Source organism: Bos grunniens, chromosome 1 (assembly GCF_055505025.1).
Source record: "Bos grunniens cultivar Pamir isolate PY7600 chromosome 1, Bosgru_T2T1.0, whole genome shotgun sequence".
NCBI classification, from domain to species: Eukaryota; Metazoa; Chordata; class Mammalia; order Artiodactyla; family Bovidae; genus Bos; species Bos grunniens.
In genome coordinates this window covers 74,379,595-74,402,063 of record NC_141165.1, presented here as the reverse complement: position 1 = coordinate 74,402,063, position 22,469 = coordinate 74,379,595, and the positions used below count along the sequence as shown (strand labels likewise).

The 22,469-nt window shown below is 51.1% G+C and overlaps 2 protein-coding genes across 9 annotated transcripts in view; one reads left to right on the top strand and one right to left on the bottom strand.

Annotated features, from left to right (window-relative positions):
• Positions 1–22,247, bottom strand: part of ECE2 (endothelin converting enzyme 2) — a 32,609-nt gene extending 10,362 nt beyond the window's left edge. For 2 of the 8 annotated variants that reach the window (XR_015162645.1, XM_086396790.1), the window contains exons 1-7: positions 22,025–22,247; positions 17,128–17,411; positions 3,141–3,276; positions 2,715–2,930; positions 2,141–2,265; positions 1,879–2,025; positions 1,664–1,729 (exon numbers count right to left, since the gene is read on the bottom strand). Coding sequence is in view for 7 of the 8 variants with exons in the window: in XM_086396790.1 (XP_086252916.1) it covers positions 1,664–1,729; positions 1,879–2,025; positions 2,141–2,265; positions 2,715–2,930; positions 3,141–3,276; positions 17,128–17,411; positions 22,025–22,220 (1,170 nt within the window). In the remaining variant the exon portion in view is untranslated. Of the gene's footprint in view, positions 1–1,663; positions 1,730–1,878; positions 2,026–2,140; positions 2,266–2,714; positions 2,931–3,140; positions 3,277–3,628; positions 3,716–3,968; positions 4,140–4,461; positions 4,553–16,141; positions 16,457–17,127; positions 17,412–22,024 lie in introns of those variants that run through there. The other 6 variants (XM_086396821.1, XM_086396792.1, XM_086396830.1 and 3 more) reach the window with 6 other exon arrangements.
• CAMK2N2 (calcium/calmodulin dependent protein kinase II inhibitor 2) lies at positions 13,318–15,578 on the top strand. The gene is made up of 2 exons (XM_086396883.1): positions 13,318–13,651; positions 14,549–15,578. The coding sequence occupies exons 1-2, from the start codon at positions 13,483–13,485 to the stop codon at positions 14,617–14,619; spliced, it is 240 nt and encodes a 79-aa protein (XP_086253009.1). The 5' UTR covers positions 13,318–13,482; the 3' UTR covers positions 14,620–15,578.
• Positions 22,248–22,469: the final 222 nt, after the last annotated feature.

The window sequence follows — 22,469 nt, the reverse complement described above, 5'->3', positions numbered from 1 at the left end:
AACTCCCACTTCGAGTGTCTGCCACATACAGAATCATATACCTGCACCCTCCTGCTGTCCCCAAGCATGCAATGAAGTAGATGCTATGATCCCCATTTTTCAAATGAAGAAACAGCCTCAGAGACCTTCATCAACTTGCACCAAGCTGCCAAGCTGGGATTAAAATCAAGGTCTAACTTCAAAGTCTGTCTTTTCCTGTGATAGCAACACCCAACCCACAATGTGCTTGAAACTGGCTGTCCCTGTAAATACCCCAGATTCTCTAAGGACCACTCAATCCCACCATCATTCTGGCACACAGCCTCAACTATCTTTATCTCTTCCTCTTTCATCTCCTCTCTTCTAACATCCAGGCATTAACAATTCATGACTTGGACTTAATTATGTCTCTTGTGGGGCTTCCCAGGTGGCACTAGTGGTAAAGAACCTGCCTGCCAATTCAGGAGACTAAGGGTTCCATCCCTTGGTTGGGAAGATCCCCTAGAGAAGGAAATGGCTACGCACTCCACTATTCTTGCCTGGGGAATCCCATGAACAGAGGAGTCTGGTGGGCTACAGTCCACCAGGTCACAAAGAGTCAGACATGACTGAAGCCACTTAGCACACACGCATGTCTCTTGCATCTTCCCCTTCCTGATTTTCCTTCTGCCACTTCCTCCATTTGGGTCCTCAGAGACTCAGAGCCTGGAGTACTGCAGACACTTTTGAGTAACTGATCTCCAGACTCCCTCTCTTGCATCTACTTTTCACACCCAGCCAAACTGCCTTCCCAAAGCACTGCTCACTGGGGCAGTCCTGGTTTGCCCCAGAGCATGCAGTGGCTCTCTGGGGCCTATACAGTAAACTCAGTGTAGCATTGCAGGTCCCCTCAATAACTAGTCCCTACCCACCTTTCCACCCTCTCATCTGCTTTGAGCTCTACACTTTGCCAAACTGGACCCCTTCCTGTTGTTCAAACACACCTTAGATTTTCCTTCTTTAACACTTTTGTTTAAACTCGGCATGCCCCACCCAGCCCGAGATATTCTGCAGGGCCTGGCTCAAATGCAACCTCCTGAGGAAAACTTCTCCAGCTGCTGGATCTCGCCTGAGCCCTAGAGGCCCCTCTTGTGAGCCTTGCTCTCAGCTATCCAGGCCCATGACCCCATCTGCACTGAAAGCATCCTGTGACAGAGGCTTTGAAGTATACACCTCACAATGGGTACCTATAAGTGTTTTCCTGGAAAACTAAGAGAAAGGAAAGAAGGAAAGAAGAGAAGAAGAAAGGAGGAAGGAAAAGGTAGAAAGGAGCGAGGGAAGAATGCAGGGAGAGGAGAATGAAGAGAGAAAGAAGGAGGAAGGGGGGACTTCCCTGGCAGTCCAATTGTCAACACTCTGAGCTTCCACTGCACGGGGTGGGGTGGGGGTGTTGGGGGAGTCAGGGTATTGAGGGGAGTGGGCACAAGTTCAGTCCCTGGTTGGGGAACTAAGATCTTGCATGCCCACACAGTGGAGCCAAAAATAAATAAATTAAAAGAAAAGAAAAAAAAAAAAGAAAGGGGGTTGGCTGGGAGACAGGATGGGCTCACCTTCCCCACTCTGACCCTGAGCAAAGGGAAAAGTAAACAGGGATCAGCCCAACTCCACAAGGGTGTCGGGTGGATATTCTGAGAATCCTCCTTACTTTCTCATTGGCGGTCCTGTTTAGGTAGTAATCTCGAGAGGGTAGAAAGAGCCCAGACTGGTCCACCTGCAATAGTAAGATAAGCAGTGAGCCCTCCCCCTGAAATCTGGACTCTTGTGCAGGGAGGCCACCCCAGCCAGCCCATCACAGGGGAAGGGAGTGTGGCCTCAGCAAATAGTCCATAAGTCCCTCCCCACCCTTCCCCAGCCCAGTACCTGGATAATATTGCTGTTGGAACTCTTAGAGTCGGCACTGACGTAGACAGTAAAGAAGGGGGTGGCCCTATACGTCCCTGCCACTGCCTTCAGCACCTCCATGAAGTTGTCCTGGTCCCAGGGCCCCGTAACGTTCCAGCCACCAATCTGAGTGGAGACCATGGTGGCACCTCTGGCACAAGGCCCCCGAAGCTCTCTGGGGCCACATCCTCTCCCAAGGCCTGTCTTGCTCCCCCACTCACAGCCTACCCCAGGAGCCTACTTTGTCAATGAGGTCTCGCAGTGGCTGGGCACCCAGCTCCTCGATGCGCTCCACCTGTAAGCAGGAGAGGTAGAAGCGCTGCGTCTTCCGTTCAGCTTCACTGCTGGAGTTGAAGGTGGTGTTTTCTGTCAGAGAGAACACAGGTCTGGATGGCAACCATGCTAACTGCTGAGAGGGGTCTGGATCCGTGCTTGATCCCTCTCCTTGTCTTCTCAAGGGGGCACTGCTCCTAATGTAGACATGGGAAGACTGTCAACCACAGCAGAGCAGAGCTTCCTATCCCTTGTCCAGGGAGACTCTGAAAGATCTCGAAGCCCAACAGATTCCCTGGTGTCTACAACCCCTCAGCGATGCTTCAGTGCTCAGAGAGTTCCTTCACTGTCCTCAGAGATCTGCTCCCTCAACCCAACTTCACCATTCAGGAGCCCCCAGTGTCTGCATCCCTATCCCAGGAGGGCTGGCAGTCATCCCCTTATTCATTCCTGGACATTTATTGAGTACCTACTAAATGCCGAGCCCTGTGCTGGCACGAAGCACGTACGTGATACAACGCTTCCCTGGTAGGCCCACTCACCAAGCAGGTGCTTCAGGATGGCTTGATTCTGGTCCCAGAGACTGTTGAAGGTGTTCCAGCGAGAACGCCCATCAGGTAGAGGGTTTCTCCGAATCCAGCCTCCGCAGGAGAACTGATAGAAGTCCTCACAGGGGCTCACTCCACGGTCCAGGGACTCCAGGATTTTTCCAGCCACTCGAATGCAGGCCTCTGTGAGGCAAGTGCTATGGGATGGGTCTGCGGCAGGGGACATGAGGGGTGGGGTGTGGGGAGGGTAGGGGACCGTCAGTTGGTCTGGGAGAGGCAAATGCTTTGCGACAGGCCATGAGGCCCTCCCTCCCAACAGGGAGGTTGGGAGGCCAGAGGACAGCCGGCTGAGGTCTCCCGCCATCAGCCTCCAGAGTCCCCACAGCTAGGAGGGCTAGTGACAGGAGTGGGAGTACCTACCTCTGTGGTACTGGACCCCCAGGGCCACCAAGCAACCCAGAAGCAGGGCAGCCAGCAGTAGAGAGACACCAGCCAAGACCAGCTCCAGCTGGGTGTGCAACCCCAAGAGGCGACTGGTCCTCTTCCGGAATCCCGCCTGGGGAACAGAGGAGGACCTGGAGTAGCAAGCTTCAGGTGGGCGACCGGACGACAGAAGTCCTCCTGGAGGGTGAAGGCCCAGGCCGTTTCCAGAGCCATGGAGCAAAGACTGCTAACAGGGTTAACTTGGGGCACAGGGGCAACGAGGCAGGCTGAGTTGAGCCCTGAGCCTGTTTTGTGCAACGTCATGGCTTAGAGTCGCCTCACCCATAGTCCTAGCGCAGAGGCCAGAGACGGAGCTGAGGTGGGGGCAAGTGACCCTCCAGGGCAACCCAGAGAGCTCCTGGGTGTGCCGGGCGTCATGCCAGGGCTGGGGGGCCTGGTGAGACAGGGAAGACCCCCTTGCCCACCTCCACGGCGTCCGGGGAGGCCCCGCCCTCTACGGGGGTCTCGGGAGCGTCTTCATCCCGCAGCGTGGCGCGTTTGTACTCCACCATCTGCCAGACAGTCGGGGCGCCGACCCAGGTCAGGCAGAGAGGGCTGCGCGCCCACGGCCCTGCCCCGGCGCCCCTCGCCCGGCCGGGCCCCTCCTGCCTCAAGTGCGGGGCCCCTTCCCTCCAGCCAGCCTGGGTCCCTCCGACACCCGCCCGTCAAGTTAGTCCGTGAGCCGGAGCCGCTTCCCAACGCCGCGGGCCCCTCCGCTCCTTCCACCCCTGGTCCTCTCCCCCGGAGCCCGGGGCCCGCACTCACGTTGCCGCCGCCGCCCAGCTCCTGCAGCGCGACGCTCATGCTGGAGTCGGGGCCGGCGGCACCTTAGGGCTCCCGGCGGCTGGCTGTCGCCCAGGCCGTGGCCTCGGCCCGGGGCCGGCCCCCCCCGCCGCCGCCGCCGCCGCCGCCGCCGCCGCCGCCGCCCGCCATCGCCACCGCCCCCGCCTGCCGGCGCCCCCCTCCCCCCGCGGCGCGGCGCTCCGGGTAGGGGTGGGGGAGGGGAGGAGCGCGCCGGCCGCGCCCCGCCATCAGTCGGGCGCCCGGTCCTGGCTCCCGCGGCCCGCCCCACAGAGCTGCACCCAGCCAGAGCCACCCGCCCTCCAGAAGCTCCGAGTCTCCCTCCCCGCTTTGTGGTCAGCACCGCATCCCAGCAACACCCTCTTGCAAGCCTCCCTTAATTTACATTTCTTTGACCCAGACCGAAAACCCTGCTCAATCCCCGAAATTGCAGGCCCTCCCCTTCCCCTTCAAACACCTTTGAGAAATTACGCTCTCAGGGGAACGTCTTCCCCCAGCTGTCCGCACTGCCCCTCTTCAGCCAACACACACAGAGCAGCACGCCCGAGGTGACCCACATTCAGGGTGTCAGCACTGTATCTATACAGGGAGCACATAGACCCAAAGTACACAGGCAGGCACTCAGCCCAACACACGGTCCACAAACACACACACACACACAACACCACGCACAGACTGCATGTTCACACAAAAGGTATACACTTACCAGGCACCCAGAGACAACGTGTGTTCTGCCCTGAGGTTCCGGACACACACACACACACACACACACACACACACACAGTGCTTGGGCAGCATACACACACTGCGCACCCTCTGAGTCCACCCTTACACGCTGCTTCAAGACTGCACTTTTACTCTCCAAGATAATTGTTGTCATCAGATCATCTCACAAAGGGAGGGTTACAGATGGTGACAAATCGGCAGGGAAAAAAACAGCCATGCACAGATATTTAAAGAAAAGACGAGCTAACACTTCTAACTTGAGAAAAGCAAACCACTTTATTTGGGAGGTTTACAAGAAAAAAAAAAAAAACACCAAGCAATATTTAACTGAAAGGCAATAGTGTGGCGTCTATGCATCTGCCATCTGCCTTCCATATTGTCATTCCTTAATCAGGCCTGGTGGTGTTGCAGTCTGCTTCACTGAAGAGTGGTCGTTTTTTTTTTAAAAAAAAAAAAACACAAATTTTTTAAAAGTGCCTCATCCTCATCCCACCTCTCTCGGATTTGACCTGAGAAGGCTTGGAATGGCAGCAAATCCACACCCGTGTCTTGACTCTAATCTCAGTTCTCAAACATCTTGCTGTGAGCATCTCTAACAATTTTGAAATGCTCTTGTGGCTGAGAAAGGGTAAATGATGTATGACTGAGAAACTGCTGGATTTCTTTCTTTTGGCATTTTTCACCCCAAAACTGCATGTTCTCAAATAAGAGGCAGTACAGTGTCATAGTTAGGATGAAAGATTCTGGATCCAGGCTCAATTTCCTCTCTGGTAAAATGGAAATAAGAATAGTACCTATTTCAAAGGATGGTGGTGAGAATTAAATGAAACAATACTTGTAAAATTCTTAGGACAATTTCTGGCACATAAAGGGTACTCTCGCTGCTATTGTTATTGTTGGTGTAGTTATTATTAAAATCCTATAGGTGGAAATGAGAATTGTATGGCTGGAGGAAGCCTGTTCTGTTTCCCAGATGGGAACATGGGTTCCAGGTTAATCAAGGGTTCCCTGAGTAAGGAACTTTCTCATCCAGCCGCACTGTGGTCTGCAGCAGCACAACCTTCTCCTGTCCACACGGGACAAATCTCTGGAGTTTATGTTCAATAAGTTGACTATGTGGCATCACATTGCTGACCTCTCCCACTTCCCCCAAGCCTGGATGGAGGGAAACATGGCCACAGGGTCAGTCCTGTCATATAGAAAATCCCACCATGACATGGCCATGTGAGTAGAAGCAAACTTCTTTATAAGGACTTTCCAGCAACAGACTCATAGAAATAGTCCTATGGCTGTTGTAATACCATACTGTAAGTAGCAAGCTTATATAGCACTGTGCCATGGCCAGCCACTGTTCCAGGTATTTTTACATCAACACACTCATTTATCTTCATGGCACACAAAATGGCTTATGAAGCCATTTTGTAGGTGAGGAAACCGAGGCATAGAGAGGCTGAGATACACAGCTAGTGAGTAGTAGAGCTGAAATTCAAATTCAAAGCCAGGCAATCTGACTCCTCTTTGGAGAGCAGTTTGGCAATATGAATCAAAAGGAGGACATACTTCCTCCCAACATTAGTTGCTAGTCTTCTGCTACATCTTCTCTGGATGAATAAGAGGAAGCACATAGTTTTCAAGCCAAACAGACCTGGATTCAAATCTGGGCTCCATTCTTTATCAGGTATATAATCTTTATTTGAAAGCTCTGACCTTTCATTCTTCTTCATCAAGGTGGGATCGTTTCTACTCAGTGTATTGCTGTGAAAATTAAATGCAACCACATAAGAAAGAGGCTGGTACCTTTACATACAGTATTTCCAGTTTCACTAGGTTTGGCCTAAATGGATATTTCCTTTCCATGCCTCTTTCATAACCCAGATAGTTTATCAGATTCACAACTATTCCTGACTACATGTTAAGTACCTTATGTATCATAGGCTTGGAGATTCTTCTATTTTATATAACTCTATTTTACTTCCTCTGTGTTTATAATATTTGACTCTGTTTTATTCTCTCATTCTATTATTTTTCTATTTTCTGCTCTTATTTTCCTATAAGTTTAATTTTATGAGGTCAGTTTTTCTCTAAATTGATTGTGAATTGAGAAGGAATGGAAAATGTTTTATGTGTTAACTTATAAGAACCATATAGTCATGAAGATAACACACACATTAGTACTCAATGTTGACAAAGATGGGGAAAGTGAGCATCTTCATATATTGCTGGTGGCTTATAAACTGACACAGTCTTGCTGGTGGCTTATAAACTGACACAGTCTTTTTGGCAATATGAATCAACAGGTATGTGTACATAATTTTTTACCTAGAAAGTCGAATTCTAGGAAATTGTTCTAGGAATAAGCATGTTATCTATAGCATGTTTGTATCAATTAGCTTTGAATGAATAACAGACTGCCCAAACTTAATGGATTAAAATAGCAAACATTTATTACTTTTCATGTTCAGTAGGTTGATTGCGTGGTTCTTCAGGTCTGGGTCAGCTCACCAGGAGCTGAATGGCCTAGCTGAATGACCTCATTTACATGTTTGGGCCTCAGCTGAGATGACTGGGCCCAGTCTCTATGTGGTCTCTCCTTCACCAGGCTAGCCCAGGCTTCTTCATATGGTGGTATCAGAATTCCTAGCAACCAAAAACGTGCAAGCTCCAGTACATAAACACTTTTCAAGACTCTACTGGCATCAAATTTGCCAAGGTCCCCACTGAGAAAAGCAAGTCAAATGATCACGCCCAGATTTAGGGATGGAGAAGAAGAGTCTACTTCTTGATTGGAAGAGCTACAAAATATTTGGGCCGTTTTTCTCCTATACCATATGTTCATCTCAGCACCATCTATAATAACAAAATGGGAGGGGATTCAGTGTCCAAAGGTAGAGGTCTTGTTAAATAAATCAAACATACATACACACATCCAAACATTCCATCATTTACAAATGATGGAAAAGAGTTAATACTATCAGGAAATGGTCTCCATATAGAGTTAAGTGGGAGAGAAAAATAATTATAAAATCTCATTTTTGTGAAGCAAAAAAGTATAAAAGCATAGGTTAAAAAAAAGATTGAAAGGACATGCAACAAAATGTTAATGAATGTATCTAATAATGAGGTTACTTTTAACTTCTTTATGCTTTTCTGCATAAGAGCTAACAATTCTATTATCTAGCACTACCAAAGCACTTTATGAATGTTAACTTACTCAATCCTCATGATGACTCAGTAAGATAGAGTCTACCAATATCATTGTCCAGATGGGAGAAACTTAATAACATACCTAAAAAGGTCACACATCAAGGAGAAGGAAGATTCTTGCTTTGAATCTAAACTCCATGCTCTTAACCACGAATCTCTTTTTAAGTCAACTGATTTGTTTCAGGTCAGAGTGTGATGTTTGATAAATGGACTATACCATTGGTTTCAAAAGTTTTTTTTTAAAAAAATCACTAAAACTCTTTTATTGCAAATGTAATATACTCCAGAAGTATATAGAATAAAAGATGAAGTTCATTCTGCCAGGATCCCTGTACCATTCTCAGAGATAACCATTATTAGCAGTTTGGTGGAGAAGGCAACGGCACCCCACTCCCGTACTCTTGCCTGGAAAATCCCATGGATGGAGGAGCCTGGTAGGCTGCAGTCCATGGGGTCACTAAGAGTCGGACACGACTGAGCGACTTCACTTTCACGCATTGGAGAAGGAAATGGCAACCCACTCCAGTGTTCTTGCTTGGAGAATCCCAGGGATGGGGGAGCCTGGTGGGCTGCCGTCTATGGGGTCGCACAGAGTCAGACACGACTGAAGTGACTTAGAAGTAGCAGCAGCAGCAGTTTGGTATGTATTTCTTTCTTTTACATGTACTTACTTATCTAAATACACTGTGTATGTGTGTGTAAGTGTGCATAGGTATGTGTGTATACTTTTTCACACATGTGAAATCACACTCTACACTTGTTATTTGGTGATATTTTGACAGGTCTTAAAGATCTTACCATGTCAATCCACACAGATCTGCTTCATTCTTTTTTGTGATTTATTAGCCTCTGCTAAAAAGAAGAATCCCAGAAATACCTTCGTGGTATAGGCTTTCTTTGAGGGACAGGGTGAGAGCAAAGGGTCCCCAGAGAGCTTAAGGAAGGAAAGACATGATCATGAGAGATGTAAAAGGATGACCCCTGAAATACTTGTAACATTGTATTTGTTTCATAGGACTGCTGTAACAAAGTACCACAAACTGGATGGCTTAAAACAGAAACTTGTAACTTACAAACTTAACTTATAATTTTCTGGCAGTTCAATGGTTAGGACACTGCTTCCACTTTAGGAGGAGCAAGTTTGATCCCTGGTCAAGGAACTAATGCCTTGGGGTGCAGCCAGAAAACAAACAAAGAACAACAACAAAAAAAACACTAAAAAGAAAAACAGAAACTTACTCTCTCACAGTTCCGGAGGTGAGAAGTCCAAAATCTAGGCAGGGCCATGCTCCCTCAGTAAGCCCTAAGGAAGAATCCTTCCTTGCCTCTTACATCTTCTTGTGGCTCCTAGCAATGCTAGGTGTTCCTTGGCTTGCAGCCACACCAGTCCTATCTCTGCTTCCTCACAAGGCCTTCCCAAGCGTGTATATGTCTTGTGCATTTGTCATCTTCTTACAAAGACACCAGTAAGGCTGCACCCTAATCTAGTATGACCTTAGCTTAATTTAACTAATTAACATCTGCAAAGACCCTATTTTCAAATAAGGTCTATTCCGAGGTTGCAGGTAGACATAAGTTTTAGGGGAGACCCTGTCCAGCTCACTACACAGGCCTACAGTTTCCGCTTGAATAAAAGTGTCATTGATACGCAACTGTTGAAAGGCATATTATTCTGCTGAGAACGTATGGATTCCCCACTAGTAGGTTTTGAGGGGCTTTCAAAAGAAATTCAATGCATTGTCAGAACAATCCAAACAAACTTTACTTCACTTTACCTGTGAAAATGAATCTTCATCTCATGGACAGGGATGCAGAACATCAGAATTTAAGTAGAGTATCATAATTTAAAGAACTCACTCTGGACTTCCCAAGTGGTCCATTAGTTAACAAATCCGCCTGCCAATGCAAGGGACACGGGTTCAATTCCTGCTCTGGGAAGATTCTACATGCTGAGAAGTGCCACAACTACTGACGAAGCCCCTGTGCCTAGAGTTAGTGCTCTGCAACAAGAGAAGCCACCACAATGAAAAGTCCATGCAACAGAACTAGAGAGTAACCACTAGAGAAAGCCCATGCACAGCAGTGAAGATCCAGTGCAGCCATAAATAAATAAAATTATAAAAAAAAATGAACTCACTCCAAATTTTCACAACATAGCTGAATCACATATTACTATATCTTTACAATTTTGCACTTATGTCTTTTGCCATAATCACAATGCAGCATATGTCTTACAGAAGTAAGATTATTTAAGAAGGAACTAACCAAATAAACTCCAAAATTGCTATTCCTCCATTCTTTCTCATTCTGAGAGGAGAAACCAGAAATGTTTCAATTCCCCACCCAGTGCTCTCATCTTATTCTTGGCAAGAACCCAGATGGGCCCTTGATCACTTTTGGTAGGGGCAGTGCATTACCTCCTGAGACAAGTCACTTCACCTTAAAACAAGTTCTTCTACAAAACTGTTAGTGTAGGCTCTATCATCTCTAGGCTTCACACTAGAACATGGAGGCTCAGAGAAGTATGTATGCATGTTATGCAAATACATGAGAAAAAGATTGGAATGGTATATATGAAAGATTTTGTGTGATTTTCCATATCTCCCTAAAATGTTACGAGTACCAATTCACTAATTTAAAAAAAATAATTGTGGGGTCAATTAGAAAACTATTTGCTCAAGGTCACATAGGAAGTGGTAGAGCTTGGATTGGAACCCAGGGCTGAACAACCTCCAGTAGGGATGGAATTCTTTGGCCTCTCCCCTAGTAACCCTGAGCTCCAGCTTCTCCTGTCCTTCCAGGTCTGGAAACTCTGCTCACCCAACAGGGCTTCCACCTCCAGCTCCAGCCCTCATCCCAGAGACCAGGACACAGCAGAGGAGGGTTTGATAGGGACAGGCCTTTGGTCTTTGGTCTTGAGTGAGGCTGTACAGGTGGCTTCCCTGGTGGTTCAGCTGGTAAAGAATCCACCAGCAATTCGGGAGGCCTGGGTTCAATCCCTAGGTTGGGAAGATCCCTGGAGAAGTGAGTCTACCCACTCCAGTATTCTGGTCTGGAGAATCCCATGGACTATGAAAGTGAAGTCGCTCAGTCGTGTCTGACTCTTTGCGACCCCATGGACTGTAGCCTATCAGGCTCCTCCGTCCATGGGATTTTCCAGGCAAGAGTACTGGAGTGGATTGCCATTTCCTTCTCCAGGGGATCTTCCCGACCCAGGAATCGAACCTGCTTTGCAGGCAGACACTTTACCTTCTGAGCCACCAGGGAAGCTCTCACCAGGCTCCCCCGTCCCTGGGATTCTCCAGGCAAGAACACTGGAGTGGGTTGCCATTTCCTTCTCCAATGCGTGAAAGTGAAAGTGAAGTCGCTCAGTCGTGTCCGACTCTAGAGACCCCATGGACTGCAGCCTTCCAGGCTCCTCGGTCCATGGGATTTTCCAGGCAAGAGTACTGGAGTGGGGTGCCATTGCCTTCTCCTCCATGGACTATAGGGGTCACAAATAGTAGGACACGACTGAACAACTTTAATTTCATTCAGGTCTTTGGTCTTGAGTGAGGCTGTACAGAGGCAATTCTGGCACTCCCGAGCCTCGTCCTAGAGCAGCCATGATGGCATTCGCCTTTGTGTCCTTGCAACTAACAATTGTTGGAGGAAGAAGACCCAGCACTAGGCGCCTCACCAGCTATGTGATTTAGAGGGAGAGGAAATGGGCTTCGGCGACGGTAGAGAACCCTTCGCCTTGAGTATGGACTTAATGATTATTATTCGGATGATTATTATCCTTATCAGCGCTGTCGTCACTGTCACCGAATGTGCGACACCTCCCTCCCCCAAGGCCAGAGATTGCGCCAGAGCCCCAGCCCGCCAGCAAGCAGGTGACGCCGCCGCTGACGGCCAGAGGAGGGAGAGAAGAGGGTGCGTGGTCTTCGGTGCGACGAGAACTGTCACGTGATCCCCAGCACCCAGGGCGGAGACGCCCTCTATCCCTCCCCTTCTACCTCCGGACTCACCGGCGCGCGTCGCGTCCTCAGGCGCTCCGGGCTTCCCCGCGTCACCTGCAGCCAGCGCGCCCCCCCGCGACGCCGTCATTCATTCCTCCTACACTGCTAGCGCAGCGCGCGGGCCTCTGGGGCTAGGAGAACCGCAGCGCGCAGCGCGCGCTTTGAGCCCGAGTTTCCGCACTAATCTCGGCTCTCTCCTTGGAGGAGTCTCGGTAACTGGGCCGACACGCGTGCACCAAGGCAGACCTGCACCCCCAGCCCTGTTGCTGGCGCCGAAACTCGGGCTCAAAGCGCCCGCCGCGCCCTGCGGTTCTCCCAGCTCCTGAGGCCCCCAAGTACCACCGGGGCACACAAGAGCCCAAGCATGGATATAGAAGAACAGAGACACTTAAGAGATAGACGTAGACACCTGGAGTAGGAAATGGCAACCCACTCCAGTATTCTTGCCTGAAAAATTACAAGGACGGAGCATGGCGGGCTACAGTAGTCACTGGTGTCGCAAAGAGTTGGTCACATACTCATGCCATGTACAATACATAATTTTTTACTGCTGTGTAAAGCAAAGGTCTTTCTCAAAATATTATAGCTTAAATTTAAAAAAAGAGAGACGTAGACAAAGACTACGACACAAAAAGAAATGGGTCACCAAGGCAGAGACACAGAGACGTCGAGTTAGACTGACAAATAAATAGGCACAGACAGAAACAGAAGGCGGTCACAGAAACAGACTCCAGATGAACAGTTTCAGACCCGAAGAGCAATCCCACACGAGAGCGCGCCAAAAGTGGGGACACCACCCATTGGCCTGAGCTATTCCTGCGTCCTGCAGGTTCCCGCACACCTTCCCGCGTATCCGACTCTCCCCCCGCCACGCTTCCGGTGTCCGCCCAGCTTCGAATGCTGGCCCTGCTTCCGGCCCCGACCCGCTCCCCAATTCCCAGTGCCTCTAGAAGCATCTCAGAGCTTGTGTGCAAGACTCTCCTCCCGCCCCTCGCATGCCGGGGTCGCTCCTGCCTTCCCCCTAGTCCCGCCTCTCCCCGCCAGATCCTGCACCCGTTGTGGCCGGTACGGTTCGCCCAGGCGCCACTCCCGCCAATGGCAGGCCCCCCCCCCCCCCATTTTCGCTCCCGTATCTCCGCAGAAAGCCGGAGGCGCTCGGGTCCAGGCACACACACACACACACACACACACACCCCACCCCACCCCCGGCCCGCCTCCCTGCCTCCCACCCCTGGCCGGTTGTCCGCCCCTCCTTCCCCGCGCCCCGCCCGCCCCGCTCTGCGGCAGTCGGGCGCTCATCGTCATTCCGCTCTTGCCGCCGCCCCCGCCCCCCGCGCACCGCCCCCGCCCGGTCCCCGCTGCCGCCACCGCCGCCGCCGCCGCCTGCCCAGCGGCCGGGGAGGCGGAGGCGCGGGGGAGGAGGCCCCGCTTGGCTCCGCAGCCCCGGATGCTGCATGACTTCATCCTTCCGCCGGCTCCCCTGCTGAGCGAGGGCCGGTCCGGCAGCTAGCCCGCCGCCCGCGCCCCGCCGCAGTCCCGCGCCCGCCATGTCCGAGATCCTGCCCTACAGCGAGGACAAGATGGGCCGCTTCGGCGCCGACCCCGAGGGCTCTGACCTCTCTTTCAGCTGTCGCCTGCAGGACACCAACTCCTTCTTCGCGGGCAACCAAGCCAAGCGACCCCCCAAGCTGGGCCAGATCGGCCGAGCCAAGAGAGGTACACGGCCGGGACCCGAAGTCGCCGCTTGACCCAGAAATCCTCCCCCGGGCGCCCCCCGGCTGCAGTTCCCCGCCAAGCGCCCTCAGCTCTTGCCGCAGACCAGCGCAGCCAGCCGCGGTTGGGGCGGGGGCGGGGGGTGGCGGGTAGAGGGTGGTCCCTGCTGCAGTGTTGTGTCCCCCTCTTCCCCTCTCCTGGGAACGCAGTGCCCCGGATTCGATGCTCGCCACCTCTGGAAGTAGAGCCTTGGCACACGGGCGAGGGGGAGGGGCCGACCAGGGCATTCGGGGCTGCCTGAAGTGGGGACGTTGGGCGACTGGCCGCTTCTACAGGATAAAACGCTGAGACGGTGTATGCTACGGAAGAATCTTCGCGAGGGGAGGGATGCCCATTGGAGAGTTGGCAGTGGGGCGGGGGGTTCGGTTGTCCTGGTTGTTTGCATGGGGAAGGGGCTCTGTTGGTGCCCGGATCGGAAGAGGGGTTGAAACCACAAGGTTAGGTTGGGGAGAGGGCTGGAATAGATGGAGATTCGGGTTGAGGAGAGGATCCTGTTGAAGGGAGGGTGGAAGAGGGGGATCCCATGAGCAAAAGCTTTCCGATCAGCTCGGAAGTAGGAGAGCTCAGGCGGCGGGAGGGTTTGGACTGGAAGGTTGAACGGCTGGAGTCTTAGGAAGAGGGGCGTTCCTCCGCAAAGAGAGGAGCGGGTCTATGGGAGCTGGGGGTCGGCCTTGGGTTGAATCGGCAGGAAAGAGCAGATGGGCAGGGCACTGTAGCACAGTGATCCCAGGGGCGTCTCTGGGCCACGGGCAGTAGCTGAGTGGGGCGCGAGGACCCGGGGCCCAATTCTCGCCGCTGCCCCCCGAGGCCGCGCGGCTGACGCGCTTTCTCCCTGCGCAGTGGTGATCGAGGATGACCGGATAGACGACGTGCTGAAGGGGATGGGGGAGAAGCCGCCGTCCGGAGTGTAGACGCGCCGGCTCAGGCGGCAGGCTCCGGGCCCAGCCCCGCGGCGGCCAGGAGCGCGGGCCGGCGATGCGGCTGCCGTCGCCCCCCGCCCCGGACCAGGCGCCCGCGGGCGGGGACTGCAGGGCCGCGCCGCCTTTGGGTTGCAGTCGCTGCCGCCGCCGCCGCCAGGCACTCCGGAGCTGTCCGCTTCAGCACCACGGCGGCGGCGGTAGCGGCGGCGCGGACCGGCCCGGAGCCCGCCGCCGCGCTCTTGCACTTTAGAACCTCGGGCCGCAGCCCCACCCCGCACACCGGAACGGACAGAGACCCGCGGCCCTCAACCCCCGGCCCGTCCCCTCCCGCACGGCTCCCCTGCCCCGCCCCCTCTCCGGCAGGTCTGGTCTGCAAACCGACTGCCTGCCGGTGTCGGACCTCGCGCGCAGCCAGGGATGTTTGGCTGCGTATTTGCATGAGCTTCCCACCCCTCCGAGCCCAGCCGCCCCTCACCCCTACCCCTGTCTGGCGTGACCCCAGCCTCAGCCTCTTTCTAAGGGACTTCCTCAGCACATTTGTATTTTTATATCCGACTCTTTGTTTACTAATTCCCCTCATGGTTCATGCCCTGCCCCCCACGGTCTCGGCCACGCTCTTCTGCGCCTGGCAGAAAGGATGGATGTTGAGGCTGGGATGGGACAAGCCCCCAACATGGTAACCAATCACATGACCAGTCTGCCCATGCCTGATTCCAGGCGGCTCTCTGGCAGACCTCCTCCCCTCAAGGTATCACCTTCCAAGGGCCCAGGTCTGATTTTACCTTGGACCTTTGCGTCCTGCCCCTGGGATTCCAAACAGGGGCTGCACTGCATCTTTGGATGACACCTGTGGCCCTGGAGATGTTCTCAACCCCTGGGGGTGTCCTTTGTAAATGTTCCTCCATCCTCACTGTACCAGGAGTGTGTGAATAAACACAGACCTCCCTGTGTGTGTGTGTGTGTGTGTGTAGCTGCTGCTTTGGTTTGCTAAGAAGTCAGCCCCAAATGGCTCCAGTTCTTTTTAGGGAGGGGATAAGGTACTTGGGAATCTCAGGTGCATGTTACTGGCAAAGAAGGGTTGGCAAGTAAAAGGCAGGTCAGTCTGGCCTGGAAACACCATAATAGCGTGGTCTCCTTGGGTAAATAATACAACCTAAGCAGGATAGGTCACCAGAGTTGGGGCTGGAGCTGGGGTCAGAAGCAATCTAGATTCAAAGTCTGCAGCCTTCTGTCAATTAATCTAGGTTGGATGGGGGTCAGTAGCAGGCCCCAGGGATGTAAGTGTCCAAGTCTGGCTGGCATGCAGAAGGGTTGTGCTGGAGATGAATTACTGGTGATTCAGTATGGTGGGGGAGGCAGTTGGGGAATCCAAGAGAGGTCTGTACCTGTATTTTTTTCATGTGGGGTTGCTTCCATCAGCTCTATATTAGACATGATGCCCCTGGGGTGTGAGCACCTTGGACTTGACCACCCTGAGTCAGGAATACCAAATACTTGAGCCTGGAGCAGAAAGGGAGGCTGAAGGACCATGTTTATGGCCTCACAGCTGAATGGCACTGAGGAAGTCCTCATGATCTGAGTCCTGGAGGAAGCAGGGTGGGGTGGGAGGTCTAGGGGGTGAGAGGATCTGTGCCCCAACGGCCAGCTGAGCCACACTGAGCTCTTTGCCCTTCTGCATGAGGTAGAAATGAAACTGGAAACCATTGCCATAGGTTGCATGCCTCAAGGACCAGCCATAATGAGCTTGAGCATAGTGTCTTGTCCGAAAGTGGGGGGCAGCAGAGGTCAATGAGATGAACCGACCCGCAGGGACCAGCACTCGGCTCACCTGCAAGGCAGATAGAGAAGCCATTGGTGAGAAGCCCACCTCCAGGTTCTTAAAGGTCAGTACTGCACCAGATCCCCTCCCAGTGAGACCTCAGGTTCTACCCTGCATCCAGTAGCTCACGGCTTTCCATGGCAAAAGGCTGAGGCTCCCTCTCTGCCTCTGGCTGTTCCATGGGTGTCAGGCTACATCTTAGATAGGTAGGAGCATGGGAATGATGTCAGATGCAGGGGGCACTGCTTTCCTCTCAACTGCTGACCTTCTCTATCTGGGGTCTGGCCACAACCTCATCTCTGTGGCAACTCAGTATCCAGTCCTCAACCTCTGGGAGCCTGCCCACTCCAGCCCCCTATAATCTTGACCCAGCTTAACATCCTCTTCCTTCAGGTAACCAGAATCCTGAAGGTGACCCACTACTTGCTCCAAACCATGCCTCCTCTGGCTTCTAAGTTCTTCAAGTCTCCTAAAACCTTAACCCTTCATCCCCAGCTCTTTAAAAAAAAAAAAAAAATTATTTATTTATTCTTGGCCTTGTGGCCTGTGGGGTCTTAGCTCCCCAACCAGGGATCAAACCTATGCCCCCTTCAGTGGAAGCGAGGAATCTTAACCACTGGACTACCAGGGAAACCCTCCCCAGCTCTTGAACAGCCCTCTTTCCCTTGTTGCTCCCTCACCTCATTTAGCACCTGGTCCACAGTGTGGACACCTTCAGAGGACACAGTCCAGGGATCCTGTTCACCAGTCAACAGGGCATCCAGTGTGCCCTTCTCAAGCACCACGTCGAAAGAGCCACTAGGGAAGCCCAGTGCCCGCACATCCATGGTCTCCCATCGCAGCGTGGGCACGTGGGCATACCGAGCCCTCATGGCAGCCACCACTACTGATGAGTAGTCCACACTGGTCACATCAGGGAAGCCCCCAAGGAATAGCTCGTAGCTCAGGGCACTGTTTCCACAGCCTGGGGTGAGAAGGGGTGGGTGACAAAAGGTCTAGTTAGCTTTGGTTCTCACCTCCGCAATTATCTATCCACTCTTGGCCTGTTTTCTTGAAGCCCAAAGGCTCCTGTACTGAGGGAGAAGCAGCATGGTACAAGAGCATGAGCCCAGGAGTCGTACAGATCTGGGCACATGTCCTGGCTCTATCACTCCTGGCTGTGTGGACTAAGGCAAGTTGTTTACATACTAGGAACTTGGATTTCCTTGCCAGAAAAATGAAGACAACAATACCTACCCTACATACAGGATGTGATGGGCTAAATTTAACAACTAAAACACCCAAAGAGTAGGAGCTCTGAACTTAAAAGTTCAAGGATTTGGGTTCTGATATCCCCAGTCATACAGCCCTGGTAAGTCATTCAACTCTCAACTTCAGTTTTCTCAGACTCAGAATGGGGACAATATTATAATATAAAAGTTGCTCAGTCATGTCTGACTCTTAGTGACCCCATGACCTATACAGTCCATGGAATTCTCAAGGCCAGAATACTGGAGTAGGTAGCCTTTCCCTTCTCCAGGGGATCTTCCCAACCCAGGGATCAAACCCAGGTCTCCTGCATTGCAGGCAGATTCTTTACCAGCTGAGCCACAAGGGAAGCCCAAGAATACTGGAGTGGGTAGCCTATCCCTTCTCCAGCGGATCTTCCCGACCCAGGAATTGAACCAGGGTCTCCTGCATTGCAGGTGGATTCTTTACCAACTGAGCTACCAGGGAAGCCCCGGGGATAATACTGGCATATAGTATTATTAATAGGATAACACTACTATTATCCTAATTCCTAATCTCTCCTCTGATGACATCAACCATGGGAAGACTTCATGTTAGGGGTTTTTATCTTACTTGGGTTTCTAAGGCAGAATCAACAAGTAGAAGGGGAAACTTAAGTGGGGACACACAGTGGAGATGACTGCCTATATTAGATTGGCCAGAAAGTTTGTTTGGGTTTTTCCATAACATCTTATAGGAAAACCCAAACGAACTTTTTGGCCAACCCAATAATTTCTTCATGTACACTTGAGCACCACATATTGTTGTTCTCTTGACGAACAGAGCTCCTGTCATTAAGGAGCTGATGCTCTGGTGAGGGCAGCAGATGTGTAATCAGGCAACTGCCTCATAATGTGATGAGTGTTTCAATAGGGACAGGCTGCAGGAGCACATGGGAGAGTCCCTGTCCCCACCTTAGGTGGGTGGGCTAACAGGTTCAGGTGAACTGACAACCAATCAAGAGTCTTGAAGAATCATAACACTCTGGTGGGAAGTTTCTGGGAAGCAGTCCCAAAGGGATGGAGGGAGGGTGGAGGTTAGAGGAGTGGATGTGGACCTACTGCCCAATGGGCATGGTCTTCCTCAAAGATCTTTTAGCCTCTTCTAGGCCCTCTTGTGGTCAGTATCACCGAGAACAGGCCTGGATGACAGTTCTTGGTGGCCTCACATGGGGATCCCCAGATCTTGGGATCAGATTGCCTTTAATCCCCATTTGCCTCCCTAAGAGGGTCACAAAATAAGCTGCTGGGATAGCCCTAATCTAGCAGGCAGAGCTTGGCACCTGGACAGATGCCAGATACTGCTGACTGGTCCTCAGCTGCCCTTGTTGTGTTCCTCAGACTCTGGGAAACAAGAGTACTGTCTTGCCTAGGAAAACCCAATGTGTACCTCCCAACACTGGAACCACAACAGGCTCTGGGACAGGAGGTGAGGGTGACTGAGCAGGAGACCCTAACTCAGTTCAGGCTGAAATCCCACTAAGTTTTCTGACCCACAATGCCTTCATCACCCAACACCTGACCTCATATGCCTGCAGTGCTCTGTCAAACTGTGGACAGACCCACTGTCCCCTTTGGTACAGGAATGGCATCTTCCAAGACAACTTTATTAAAGATGGAGGGAAAACAAAACTTGATCACAGAGCCACTTTATGCCCACAAAGCAGTGACTTGGGACTAACAACTAAGATGAGGCTTGGAACAGCTACTGTTTCCCTAGGTGGGGCCTTAGGGAAAAAGAGCTCTGGATCCAAGATCCAAGAATGCATCATATGGGAGCCCAGAGCTATGTGAATGCTATCCCCAACACCAAGCGACTGAAGTATAAACCAGAATACCAGTTCACTAATTAATAACAGGAAAAATAGCCATCATGGGGTCTGGACAGTCAATCCTCTGGTCAGTCCCTTGTGTCTCTATAGGAAATACACACTTAAGACAAAAATATAATCAAAAGATTCTACAGAGCTTGGAGTCAAGCAAGAAGTGAGAACCAGAGAAGTATAATGACAGCAAAACTGGGCAAGCACATACACTCATCAGCAATGAGGAACCTAGCCATAGGGACTAGACACACAAGTCTTCAGGCAAGGTCCTCTTTCTCTGAGCATTCCCAGAGAAAGTGCCTCTCTGACTCCCGTTTTCAATAATAATAATGATAGCTAACAGTTTTTGAACACTGGGTCTCACGCTAAGTACTTTATAAGGATTATCTCAGTTTATTTTCCCAGTAGCTCCATAGAGAAGACACTATTACAGCAGCCATCACCATTTTCCAGTTGTGGCAGCAACTGTATAGCCTGGAAAGCCTAACATATTTACTATTTGGCAGTTTTCAGAAAAAATTTACTGAACCCTAAGCTAGAACTCCGGGAGTTGGTGATAGACAGGGAGGCCTGGCGTGCTGTGATTCATGGGGTCACAAAGAGTCATACACGACTGAGCAACTGATATGATCAGATCTGAAGCTAGAATAGGTCTCAATATTTTTCGCTAACTTCTAAGGATTGTCATGAGAATTAAATAAATTAGGAAGGGCCCACCACATTCCCTAGCATCAGGTGTTCAATGTGTTTCGTTAGGTGAAATGTGACATAGGGTACTCCCCAAGCTGTGGGTCCTGTTCTTAGATCTTAGGAATTCTGTCTGGAAAGTTTTTCTTTTTGATCTTTAGACATTTCCCTCCTCTATCCAGAAAAGGATACCTCCTAGTAAGGCAGAATTTAAGGCAGTGTTTCTCTGCCAATCACCAGCATGAGAATCAGCCTGCAGGCTTGTTGAAAATACAAATCCCTGGGACCAGCCTTAGACCATCCCTAGAATTAGAAAATCAAAGTGGGTCTAGTTTTCCAGGTTATTACACTAAAGCTTGAAAAACATAGATCTATGTTAAATCTATAAATAAATGTAATGGTTTAAAGCCACAAAATTCAAGAGAGTTTTTAACCTCTGGGGGGAAGAGCTTTAGGGGCCCACACAGAAAACATTGAATATACAAGGCTTAATTTTGTTGGGCATTTTTCTAGGTTTCTTTCATACTCACTCAATCATCTTAAAAGCTGTAAGTATGTACTTTTTTTTTTTTTTTAAGGCTGAGAAAATGGAGGCACATAAATTTAAGTATTTTGTCCAGGATCCACAGCTACGATTCCATGATTTTGTTCATGATTCCACAGCTAAGATTACATGTGCCAAGATCCCTACATAATTGGCTCCCTCCAGGGTCCAAGTTCTTAAGCACTTTCTGGTCTGAAGAATGCTCTATTTCTCAAACTGAGTAGGGTATGTACACACATTCGAGTTATTATTTATGCTTTACATATATTACATATAAATGTCTCACATATGTGAAATATTTCACTTAATCATACACATGCTTTTAAAAATATCAAGATTTTGGGAGGAAATCCGTTACTTAATCAAACTTCACTGGAGCCCTCAAGACTGGCAGTTGGAAGAGAATTCCAAGGTTGGGGTTAGTTGGATCTCTCAGAGACCCATCCTGTTCTCAGTCGTGTCCGACTCTTTGAGACCCTGTGGACTATAGCTCACCAGGATCCTCTGTCCATGGGGATTCTCCAGGCAAGAATACTGAAGCGGGTTGCCAGGCCCTCCTCCAGGGGATTTACCCAACCCAGGGATCGAACCCAGGTTTCCCACATTGCAGGCGGATTCTTTACTGTCTGAGTCACCAGGGAAGCCCTACCCCTTCTGGGGAATCACACCAATCTTGATTGCACTCTCCCGTCAGAGGGCGCTATCCTCATCCTCACTACACACGGCGCAGGGGAGGAAGAGGGGGAGCGGGACGACAGAGGACCAAGTTTCAGTTAGTCTGGAGTCAAGAGAGAACTCTCTAGGAGACAATGACCCAGTGGCGCAAACAGAAAAGCGCTAGGCATTCCGCTCAAGGTGGACGCACGTGCCTTATCCAACTTGAATTCTCAGTCCCTAGAAGTGAATTCAGGGCTCAGAGTTTATGATTTGTCTTAAATCACACAGTCAACTAGCGCTGGGACTTGAACTAGGTCCTCTGAACTCGCCAGTGCTCGAGGCGGCCTCCCCAGGGTTCGTAACGGGGTCATGGGTTACCTACCACCTTCAGACTCAGAGAGACTGTCTTTCCCCTGAAGGTCCCGGGACTAAGAATCTCTTGGCTCCTGTTTGCCCCGGTGAAATACTGCCGAGATTCTAAAGGTACTGGATCCTGACTTCTGACTGGAGTGTCCTCGGAGAGCGGCAGGCAGAGCAAGGGGCGGGGCCCGTCCAACCATCTCCACCTAGACTGGGCAGCCCCGCAACTACCTACCTAGCACGAGGATACGGTCCAACGGCCGCAACTCCGGCTCTAGGAGGTCACGGAAGCAAGAGAAGTCTCCGAACCACTCGTAGGGGGCAGAGTCGGCAGCGCCCTGGTATCGCTGGTCCCAGTACTGGACCTCGCGGTACCCGCAGTTCTTCTCTGGTAACTCCGGCACCTGTGCGGAAGGCCCCAGACAAGCCATTGCTTGTGGTTGCCGGACAGTGAGGGCAACTGGCCCCCACCTCTAGGCGGGGCGTGGTGCTCCAATGTAGCCAATGAGAATGGTGGCATGTGGGAGGCGTGGCCTTTGTGTCTCCGCCCGGCATCTGCAGTTGCTCAACATAAACACGTGGAACTTCCGTCTTCTGCTAAGCGTTCGGAAAAGAATCTTCCGGGTGGGAAAGTCGTATCGTCCATACGCTGAATTCTCTGGATGCACTGCTCACTGACT

What these genes read in the sequence shown, in the direction of transcription:
- CAMK2N2 (XM_086396883.1), top strand. Translation starts at nt 13,483, where the DNA reads ATGTCCGAGATCCTGCCCTACAGCGAGGACAAGATGGGCCGCTTCGGC. An exon ending in GATCGGCCGAGCCAAGAGAG is followed by an intron (nt 13,652 to 14,548) that starts GTACACGGCCGG and finishes CTCCCTGCGCAG; the next exon opens with TGGTGATCGAGGATGACCGG.